General features: G+C 33.4%; 1 protein-coding gene across 1 annotated transcript in view; it reads right to left on the reverse strand.

Annotated features, from left to right (window-relative positions):
- The window catches only part of Smp_163240 (putative T-box transcription factor tbx2), a gene marked incomplete at both ends in the record, with an annotated part of 54,634 nt that extends 43,674 nt beyond the window's left edge, over positions 1–10,960 (reverse strand). Inside the window, one exon of the mRNA XM_018793036.1 lies at positions 9,684–10,960. Within this exon, the coding sequence (XP_018647589.1) occupies positions 9,684–10,960 (1,277 nt within the window). The remainder of the gene's footprint in view (positions 1–9,683) is intronic.
- Positions 10,961–12,670: the final 1,710 nt, after the last annotated feature.

The following is a 12,670-nucleotide window of genomic DNA, read 5'->3' on the forward strand; positions in this document are numbered from 1 at the left end:
GATGTTATTCAAGGAGTATAATCCAGTGAAATATACTCCTTGAATAACATCTTCAACCCCTAATCTTTCGGATTACTGCTTATACTCTTATTACTTCTACCACTATGGGATTTGAATCGACAACTGCATCTCTGTGCTAATGTGGTATGGCAACTCGAACTGATGTACATACGTCCGTACAAAGTTATACGTTGTGACTGACTGACTATTGATGATCTCAACTAAAAACTTGACAATCTTCACAACCTTATACTAATATCTTAATATTGATGTATCATACTGAAACGACAAACCTAGCATCATTCTTATGAGTTGTTTAATCCTCTTTTTTTTCTGATTAAATTATCATTGAAATAAATTCTACATTCTTTTTCTTCTTCTGTTTCTATCGTATCGTTTTTTTTATGTGATCAAAACGAAAAAAAACAAACACAAACAGATAAGTATGAACTATTTCACCTTTAACGTTTCTCTATTTAAGTATCATTTGTGTATCTTGAATGAAATGACCATAAGCTGTACACACCCACACACACACACACTTTGCATTGGTATCAATGTTATTCTATTTATTAATGAGATTTAAAGAATTAAACTACTGATAGACAAATGTATTTAGTCTTCATTAATGACGTCTTGTTTTTAATTATTATTATTTTTTATTATAGAAGACTAATTATAATGAAGATATATTATTCAAACTTTTCTTTTTGGCAACTATCTGACAACTGATTAAATAGGGTGTTTTCTGTGAAGATTTCAGTAGTTGAAATCATGAGTCAATTGAAGGTAGACCACCGTAGAAAACCTGGAATTACTGCTTCAAGGCCGTTTCGTCCTATTGTGGGACTCCTTGGTAGTGCTCATCTACGATCCCGCCTCTTGAGATTCGAACCTAGGACCTACCAGTTTCGCGCCATAGTGCTTGACCGATAAACCACTGAAACTGGTAGGTCCTGGGTTCGAATCTCGCGGGGCGGGATCGTGGATGTGCACTGCTGAGAAGTCTCACAATAGGACGAAACGGCCTTAAAGCAGTACTTCCAGGTTTTCGATGGTGGTCTAGCTTCAATTGACTCATGATTTCAAGTATTTATAAAATTGATTAAATAATCAAGAAATGTTAAAAATCTCTTTACATCTATAAACATTTATGATCAAACTAGAGACAAAATATCTGAAGAGGTAATTAGGAGAAGACGTTGTAAGTGGATTGGACATACATAAGGGAAATCACCAAACTGCATCACGAGGCAAGCCATAAGTTGGAATCCGGAAGGGAAGCGGAAAAGAGGAAGGCTAAAGAACACATTACGTCGGGAACTAGAAGCAGATATGAAGAGGATGAATGTTAACTGGAAAGAACTGGAAAGGGTTGCCCAGGACAGGGTTGAATAGAGAATACTGGTGGGCGGCCTATGCTCCTCCACGAGGTGTAACGGGCGTAAGTAAGTAAGAGACGAAACATAGATTTTTTTCCATTACGAGTGAGTAATTTTTAGATAAGTGAGTTGAAATCCGTAGATCTATAGTTGAACAATATATATACACTAGTGACTAGTTGTTACTAAACAGATCCTTGATATACTAATGGGAACTAATGATTAATAAAGTTTAACCATGTCCTGTCTGAATGAATCAGTTACAAATAAAAAGTATTGGATATTCGTTGATTTAAATTTTTTTAATAAATAGATTGAGGTTGAGAACTTGAACTACTGAATTTTAATCAGAAGAGGTTTTTGTGGAGATTTAGTATTTGCATAGTTGAAAGCATGAGTCAATTGAAGCTAGACTTCTGGTACTGTGATAGATGTGGCTATTTGTTGTTTGATTCATTGTGTAGAAGAGTGTATGCATTGTTACACAGATATCGTATGACTTCTGATCTTCAACGATCCCCCAGAAAGAAATCAGTCAATAATTAAAACAACCTTTAAGGTAAGCTAATTTTTGTAAAACAATTTCAAACGAATAAATTTGACTTTAATTATCCGTATCATATCATTCTGTTAGTCATTTTCTCCTAGTGACTTAGTAATAAAAACATATGACTCTTAATAACTGGGATACAAGTTCGAGTCCCTTCCAAATTATTATGATTCAAACAAATTATCATTAATTCATTTACAAGGCATCGATTCATGTACATGATATTTAAATATGAGGACTAGTGATAATAATCAGTTCATTCAAATCACAGTAAGTAGAACAGAATTCAAACCAATAACTTAATGGCCACTGTCGTATCAAGTAAATTTTTCATATAATAATCCCTTTAACTCATACATTTTATGAACCTCTTTACCATACTATATTATTAATCCAGCTAGACTGCATTAAAACAAGTGAAGATATAAACAGAGTAACATGAAGGAATCGTCAATTGTTATTTTCTTTTATTGTTCATGCAACATTAAAGCATAAAATCTTATACTTGATAGCAAAATGAAAATTTAATTTTGAGATCATGAATCAATTGAAGTTGGACCATCGTGGAAAACCTGGAAACACTGGACTACCGTTTCGTCCTATCGTTGGACTCCTCAGTAGCGCGCATTTACGATCCCGCCTTGGGAGATTCGAACCCAGGACCTATCAGTTACGCGCGTGAGCGCTTAACATCTGGACCATTAAGCCGTTATCCAGCGGTGTTAGTGTTTAACTTCAACCAATCCACGAATTCGCACGATCATCTTCCATTGTCTGAGGTTGATTCTTGTCTCTACTTGGCACAGATTAGCTCCACTGATCACGGCTTCTCAATAGAACTAGAAGTTAGACATTAAAACCGTTGGATGACGGCTCAGTGGTCTAGAGGTTAAGCGTTCGCGCATGACACCGAAGGTCGTGGGTTCGATTAGCACGTGCAGAACTGTGGATGCACACTACTGAGGAGTCCCATGCTGAGACGAAACGGTCATCCAGTGCTTTCAGGTTTTCAATGGTGGTCTGACATTGATTGATTCGCGATCTTAATAAAAAACTCAGTAATCTCCACAATTCTATACTAATAATAACTTTTGTTGTAGAAGATATCAAGTGATAGCATTTTACTTTCGAAAGGTAACCTATTAAAACATTATTTATCCATTTAAGAAATATTAATTTATCCGTAAATATCAGTAAAAATATCTGTGTGATAATCAAACTACAGTAACAAGTATTACATTCAAATAGAATGACTGAGTAAGGAAATGAATGAATGATCGAATGAGTAAGTAAGTAAAGAAGAGAGAGATAGATAGGAATAGGTAAAGATATATTGAAATTTCTTTATATTCAAACAAGACTCACAGTAAACTGAATGAAATCTTTTCAACTGTAAACATTTAAATACTTGCAACAATGTAACATTAAATTCCTCTTTAAAAAGATATGCGCACTGCTGAGGAGTCCCACAATAGGACAAAACGGCCTTGAAGCAGTGCTTCCAGGTTTTCGATGGTGGTCTAGCTTCAATTGACTCATAATTTCAACTATACATAAACATATAACTTTAGTTTGGCTCCATTTTTACTATTCCTCCTAATTACTGTGATAATATTGATAATGATTATATAAACAAATATTATATTGAAGGAGGTTGTATGATATTAGTTGGTTAATTAATAGTTACTTTTGAATGTCATATGGATCATCAGTCCCCTTAAGATTTCAGGTATGTCTTAACGATGAGTCCTGACTAGTACGAATAACAGGATCTCCTAGCTATTACTTCTAACCATAACATAAAATCATAGTGCACATAGAGTCGATTAACTCAAATTAATGACCACACTACTATGTGATCGGTGGAATTCGGCCAGCACTAAGGTCTAAACAAACATAACATTGGTCATTACATAACGATCAACCAGTATAAATCTCCTGGTCTTATAGTTCAGTCGAGACCTAAATGGCTCCGTAGTAACATCTCGAACTTGGGAGTTGGATGGTACAATTAAAAATCCTACAGAAAACATAAGTTATTTTAGGACTTCAATCATATTTTTCTGATGAGTTTTAAATGACACGAAACCTAGGTTATACAGAGCTTCTCATTAGACTATCTCCAAACATGTAACACTTTTGATCCTCTTAAAACAAGTCAAACACTATTAGGCGGTAAAATCAACCAAACAAATTTTCAAAAGATGATCAAATACAGTAGTGTTTCAATATGGTAAAGTTTATTTACTTTTCAATCATTTTGGCCTCATATAGAATCCCACTCTATTTCATTAAGTTTCAAGCAACCGGACCCTTCGATACGGATATACAGGGTAATATTTGTGAAACATTTATGAAATTCAAGTGTTTTATTAACCTTTTATGAACCATAAAGACAACAGTAGATAAACAACATTTCATTAGATAGTTAAACATTTGTCAGCTAGAACCTTATGTTATTTATTACGTGAAATGTATATACAAACATGAATCTATATGTGATTTAACGATGGTTTTCAATATGATCCAATATGAATCATTAAAACGCTAAATCTCTACAAAAACCTCTTCTGATAAATATCTTTATCCTTCATAATAGTGTGGTATGGGTTACCTATATCCACCTAAGTAGTATAAGGTGATGGTCAAGCATAGAATGTATTCCGGCAGAAGATTGATAAGGAAAGAACAGGAACAAAACGCAATCGGTACAAAAATGCATGAACAATGAAATTAGAGAAGATGGACTGATATTTACAGAAGGAACAATCAAGATTGAGACAATTGATTGTTACTTTGCAAATTAACTATTGACTGTATGGTTATCAGAATTTAGTGAGATTAAATACAGTGGATCGTCCCCACTCGTGTTCTTGTTCATTACAATAGTACTTGAAACGTTTAAGATGATAATAAAAAAATAATTTTCTAAAACCATAGAATTAAAAAGATAATGTTGGACGTATCGAACGCTCAATAATATAGATTAGGTAAATTGACACCTTCTAAATTCCTATCATAATTATCAAAAGGAGTTTTTGTGGAGATTTCAGCATTTTCATAATTGAGATCATGAGTCAATTGAAGCTAGACCACCAAGGAAAACCTGGAAGCACTGCTTCAAAGTCGTTTCATCTTATTGTGGCACTCCTCAGCAGTGCGACTCACGAGACTGGTGGGTTCTGGGTTCGAATCTCGTGAGGCGGGATCGTGGATGCTCACTGCTGAGGAGTCCCACAACAGGACGAAACGGCCGTCCAATGCTTCCAGGTTTTCCTTGGTGCTGTAGCTCTAATCATAAACCTTTAATTTTGAAATAAAATTAAATCTGATGGTATTAAATTTTGTAGGTGAGCTAATCAGATATTACCTCTTAAGATTTCTAGCGAAATTGATTCATTCATATGACTACAGAACATTTTGGTGTCATAGTCAATATCAGTTAGTTATGAAAATCCTAACTATAAACTCTTGAGTAAAAAATTGTAACTCGTAGAGTGTAAGTGCCGTAGGATTAAAACAACTATCACCAATTATGTTGATAGATCATCTGGCTATATAACAAATTAATTAAAGTTTCAAATCTATACTGTTGAATTTCAGCCGAGTGATTTAGCTGTCAAGCATTTCCCAAGAGACCTGGTGGTCCTAGGTTCGATCCTGGGTGGTACAGTGTGTACACATTGCTGAGGATTTCTGTACCAGGATGAAATGCTTTCTAATCCTCTTTAGTATACGACAGTATATGAAATAAGGTCAATCTGTGATGAATCTAAAAAGGCACAATTATTTTTATTCAGTTCCAGAAGTATTGAAAGAGAGGGATTGAAAGACAACATTAAAGTTTGTAATTTCCATTTATTGTTATTCAAAACAGTAATTGATCAGTCTTTGTTGATATTATGTCTATCCTGAAAGGACTGTCTTGATGTGGCGTTGTGTTACAAGTTATAACAGTGCAATTCACGACACACATTTCATCCTACCTAGGACACATCACTTGATATTCTTTCACATTGAAAGTCCGACCATGTAAATTCTGCTTCAGATATTTAATGAATTATCTACTGAACTAATAAGTGAAGCTAAGTACTCCAAATAAGACATGTGATTGCATAATAGATTCACAACTATATTATATATACCATATATATACACCTATTATGAAATAAATTATTGATCATGGTAACTGTTGTTTGATTAAGGTATCTAATAAATCTTAAAAAGATCTCACTCATTTAGTGTTCGTTTATTTTATATCAAAAAATATAGAAAGTTATTTTTAGTTAATTATTTCGATCAATCAATCAATCAGTCAATCAATCAATCAATCGATCGATCGATCAAATTCAAATTGATGAAGCCAAAAGAATATTTATACTAAATTAAGTAATCTTATTGTTATGTATTACGTAAGGATTTGTAATATTTTACTGATAATATTCTTGATCAAGTTTTTATGAATCTTGTATGGATTGCACTGATATAATCATTTGTTGAGATAAGATGGTGATTGGAGGTGGTCAACAAGAAACCCTGGATCCGGGTTTCGTGCTACTTGGCACTCGTCAGCAAGGTGTACTTGTAATCTTGGGGAAACTGGTGCTTCCTGACGGATTCGACCCCGTGTCACTCAGTTTCAAAGTCAGAGACGTTACCACTGAGCTATTCGGGACGCGACCGACCTCCTGTAGGACTGAGATGTAATCACAATTGATCGAATGCTATCGATCAGCACTAAGAAGGACTTGACACGCATGACATTGATCACCAACCAGTGATCAATCAATTGTGATAATCATTTGTCCTTATCAATTATTCGCAATGAAAGGTACTATAGTAAAGATCTAGTATAAATACTAACATTGAAATGTGAGTATATCCATTTGACGAGACCTATATAGTATGAGATTACGATTTCTGGATTGTATTATAATAACCATAATTTATTTATTATTACATCATCATGTTGTAATATATAGATTCAAGCAATTTAAGAAGCAAACTGAATACTTATCAATAAAATTAATTGAAGTCTTGCTATAACGAAAATTGATTCAATATTGGAAAACATTGACTACTGAATACCACTGATTTGTTAATCGGAATGTCTAGGATATATCAGTCAGTCACGTGGACCCCAACCAAGTAGTCTGTATCTACCAACATGGCTTAGTTTAGAAGTTAGTGACCAGGATCATATATGCATCGGTCCAAGTTGCCACACCTTATTAGCACTACAAGATGAACACCGAATTCATAGAAGTAGTTAATTTAATGATGATAATATATAAAAGAAAGGTTATATATAAGAATATAGTACAGGAAGAAAGATATGAATCAATGTTAATCTCAAGGCTTAAGGGAAGATAAAGAGTGTATACACCTACGCCATTGTGATCGATTCTGAGCAATATCATTTAGAGTCTCCAACCATTGGTTACGATAGTCACGCGGACCCCAACTAAGTAGTCTGCATCTACCAACATGGCTTAGTCTAAAAGTCAGTAACTTCAAGTCATAGGTAATGCATTGAACTTTGAACCTCATCAATTTTGTAAAAAACGAATGGTATTATCTGTCTATCAAAGCTCAAATACATAAAATATGACTTAAATTTGTTCCTTACTGATTATTGAATGCTGAATACCTTAAACAACCCTCTATTGGGTAATAAATTTTTAAAGAATCTGACAATACAACAAATTAAATCTCTAATTCTATCTGATTGTTCACAATTTTACAAATAACGTCAGTTACTGATTAAAATAACTGGATCTCTGTGCCAATGTGGTATGGCAACTAGAACTGATGTACGTAAGTACGAAGTTCTACGTTGTGACTGACTGACTAACTTTAAATGTTATACAATTCCTAACAGTTTAATTTCCAAAAAGATTGTTAAGCAGAATAATTTAATAAAAATTATGATACATTACATTAAGGAACTTTTTTCTGGTTAGCATTTTTTAGCGAGTTGGTTTTCTATGGGATGAGGTCGCTAACCCCATGCTCAACCCTCCTCCTTTATCCAGGCTTGGCACCGGCAGTAGCCCCCGGAAGAGCTACAGGCGGATTAACAGGCGTAAGTAAGTAACTAAGTATATTAAAGAATTAATTTATGTATGAAATAATCTTATGACTATAATTTATCTATGTTACCATATGTGATTTATGTAAATTTCCGGAAAGATCTAAGTGTTATGTAACACATATTTCTTCAAGTCCCAAAGTGAACATCAACTCTGAGATACAGGTACATCCAGCTAACGAGTCCCAAACTAGACGAAACGCGCGTCAAAACTGGATTCCACTGCTAGCTACTATCCATCGTTGCTTATAATGCTTGTGAATTAAGGCTATATCGAGGCAATACGCACAGTATACACATATGCCAATAAGAGACTGACTAGTTGCAGTCCTAAAAACATCAATAGGAAGATTCAAACAAGTAATACTAAGTGAATCTTCTTCATTCTGTTTTAAAAACAATCGACTGAATTCGTCGTTTGCTTGTTTTTTCTGTTTTTGAAAGTACCATATTCTCTAAGTTAGATGATATTCATTTTATGTAGTAAAAAAAATAGTCTCTAACGTTGACTGTGTATGATAGATGTTCCTGTTATATAAAGACCATAATAAATTTCCCCTTATACACTATACCTTCAGCCAATGAACATTATTTCATACACCTTTGCTATGCAGTTTATAACTTTTCTAGATCTTCAATGATGGTCCAACATGTATCAATTCAGGAACTCAATTATAAACTCAACAATCTCCACAATTCTATACACATAACACAGAAAACTCTTGAGTGGTAAAAAATGATAACACATCACTGTAAATTTAAAAGTCAAATTACTTCATCTAAACCAAACAGAATTAAACCATCAACGGAATAGAGGCTCTATATAGTTGAGATCATGAGTCAATTGAAGCTAGAACACCATGGAAAACCTGGAAGCACTGCTTTAAGGCCGTTTCGTCCTATTGTGAGACTCTTCGGCGGTGCGCATCCACGATCCCACCTTGCGAGATCCAAACCCACTACCTATCATGATTTCATGATCTCAACTATATAAAATTACTAAAACCTCCATAAAACCCCCTTCTGGGAATAGAGGTTATTGTTTTCATCATTTATTTATCATATCTTACTTAATGATGTAAATAATTTACACAGACTCATGTCTGTATAGTCATTTATAAGCAAAGATGGATAGTGGCTAGTAGTGGAATCCAGTTTGACGCGCGTTTCGTCCTGTTTGGGACTCGTCAGCTGAAGGTACCTGCATCTCAGAGTTGATATTCACTCTAAGACTCGAACCCAGTACCTTTCGCTTCAAACGCCATCGCGCTATCCACTCGGCCACTAAGTCCTGATAACCACTTGCTTGTGCAATAGAGTGAAGTTTAAATTCATTTAGTGTTGATTGTTTGAATCTTACCATCGCGCATCAAACTGGATCCCACTACTAGCCACTATCCATCTTTGTTTATAATGTTTATGACTTAAGGCAATATATCGAGGCAATCCGTACAGGATGCACATATGCCAATAAGAGACTGACCAGTTGCAGTCCTAAGCATCAATGGGAAGATTCAAATAATCAACACTAAATGAATATAAACATTTACAGTTTTGTACTGGAACGGATGATAGTGAAGACATTCAACGCATTCAATTGCAGAATTAAAAAAGTTTTTAATAATTAAAATATTTCATATATATATTACATATTACTTACCGTCCTGATTTTGTAATCACCATTTCAGTAGTCATACTATGAAAATGTTTCCATAAATCAGAATCTAATAATTCAGTTCGTTGAACTAATGAATCTATTTGATCTGATTCATTTTCTAATAAATCATTCATAATATATGGATTAGATGATTGATAACCATTACCATTATTATAAGTAGTAGTATTAGTATTAGTATTAGTAGTAGTAGTAGTAGTAGTAGTAGTAGTGATAGTAGTACTAATCATAGTAGTATTCTTATTATTACCAGTTGAACGAATGATATCATGAAAAGTTAATTTCTCTGGGAATACATTTAAATGATTGAATTTAAATCTTAAGTTGTCTTGATCATCTACTATGTTACATTTCATAGATTTTTTCAATCCATCTCCAGTGTTTAAATAATTCGGATTATGCAACAAATTATAATGATGTTGACTAGATTTGTCACAATGTAATATATGATCATCCATAAATTGATTTACTGTTGTTGTTGTTGTCGTCGTCATCGTTGTAAGTCCTTTTGTCAACGATGGCGATGGTGTTGTCAACATCATAGATGATGATGGCGAAGAAGTGGAGGGTCCAGATGGAGATGATAATGATAATGTTGGTGATTTATTTAGTGGATTAGATGTTGGCATTAGAGAATCCATATTTCTTTTCATAAACATCATCATTAACATCATAAGTAATATATTACTATTATTATCATTATTAGTAGTATCAATATGATCTGGCCAATTAGCAGGATCATTCAAATAATCTTTTAAACAATATCGAGAATCCCATCGTTCACGGAGATAATGTTGATAATAATCATCTTGTGAGTTACAATTATTCTTCAAATCATTCTTATGTACATTATTACCAATATTAAAATGTTCCATTGAATCAAACTTCACTGGTACTGATGATTCCGTGTTAAACATGGCGCTATTAAACATTGATTGTAATGCCGCAGTAGCTAATGCTGTTGTAGGTGGTAATGATAAATTTGAAGAATTATTATTTAATAAACCATTTGTAACTGTATCATTTAACATTTTCATTAAAACATGTAATTGATCTGGATCTATTCGATTCATTAAAGTAGAATAGAATGATGTAGAATTTCTACAAAATAATGAATTAGGTAACGGAGGAACAGAAGGAATTGGAAATGATAATGATGTTGGTTGTAGTAATGGTAACGACGATTGTAGTTGTATATGTGGTTGTGTTATGTGAGGTGGAGATCTAAACGCTGTACTACTATTGGGTAAAGTTGATAACATTGGTGAAATTGACGATTTCGATGTATTCGATCCATTAGAATTATGTCTATTTCGATTGAATATAAATTGTGATTTAGAAGGTTACCGACACCTCTCATATGAGATGAACTCAGGCAAGAGAAAGATTAGTGCATTGGTGTTGTGTACTACTGTAAATCCTTAAATATATAATTGGTTCCCTCTTTAGGGACTCCTTAAAAAGGTGAATTAAGAATGATTGGATTATTCAATTGGGTTGATATATTCATTGATGAAGATTTATCAGGAAAGCATAAATTGGGTGTTTTTTGACTGATCAACATAACGATAGCAGGTTGTAATAAGAACAATAATAATGTGTAATCGTAGCAGTACTATACAATTGAAAGCAGTGTCACATTGGTAATTTTTATATAACTTAACTAATATTTACGTAAACTCTCACACACTCTCTCTCACACACACACTCTCATACACACACACACCTATACATGAAATTAACATCTTAACAAAATGTTAAAACGATTGGATACTAAATCCTTTTTTTTTTGAAAATGGATAGGGGGATGAATAAATATATATAGAATGAAACATGAAACACTTTTAACCAATAGAATCCTTTCACACTTGTTTATAATATAGTAGATCTAAATTATTGGTGTCAATTTTCGAAAGTCTATGTATCTATTTATCTATCTATATATATATAGGCATAGAAACATTCACAATATTACTAGGTTAACACATGCCCTATAGAATGATAATAGGTATTTCCTTAATCCATGTAAACTTTCTGCCCCCCCCTCCCCCCGTCCAATCATACACAATAAACACTTTTCTATCCATTTATCTATGACATTTTCTATATACTAGAAAATTCTATTTGCTGTATACGAAACGGACAAGGATAAGAAAGAAGAAAGAGGGAGAGAGAGAGGAGTAACAGAGAGTGATTATATTAGGCGACTATATATATATATATCATACAATCATAAGAGATCAAGAAGCATTCTAGTTGGATTGGTTAAAGGAATCATACACTATTTTCGCCTTTTTCCGTTCATTATTTTTTTCTTCTCGTTTGGTTTGTTGTTGTTGTTGCCTACTATAGATTTCATTTTCGCTTTCTTCTTTTATTTTCACCCTTTCTTTTCTTTTCTGTTATACACTCGAATTATTCAGTGTCTATTTGGTCTTTTTTTTGTTGTTGTTGTTAGTAGAATGCCAAATCTACTAGACATAGACATGGTGAACGGGTCATTTTATAGATCATTTGTATGACAATAATAGTTAATAGTCATTAAGCACCAACAACAAAAAAATCACTCGTAATCATACATACACTGTGTTCATTAGGTCAAAAAACCTAGACAATTCACTGAATATGAAGATGATGATGATGACAACAACAATAATAATAACGATAGTGACATGAAAGTAAACAAAATTCACTTCACAACACAGATATACCTACCTACCTACATACATACATACATGTAACATACGATAATAATAATAATAGTACAATTAAATGTATGCATCGAATCTACCGATAATGAGTTATGTATGAATTTAAATGAGGTCAGTAATTTTTTTTTATTTATTCAGAAGAATATCAACTCACTGAAGACAATTGGTGAATGGTTGTTCAGTTTCATGGGTTGGTTGAAGTTAGACATTAACACCGTTGGATACCGGCCAGCTCAGTGGTCTATCGATTAAGTGCTTTGG

The sequence above is a fragment of the Schistosoma mansoni genome, chromosome 1, assembly GCF_000237925.1.
Source record: "Schistosoma mansoni strain Puerto Rico chromosome 1, complete genome".
In the NCBI taxonomy this organism is placed as follows: domain Eukaryota; kingdom Metazoa; phylum Platyhelminthes; class Trematoda; order Strigeidida; family Schistosomatidae; genus Schistosoma; species Schistosoma mansoni.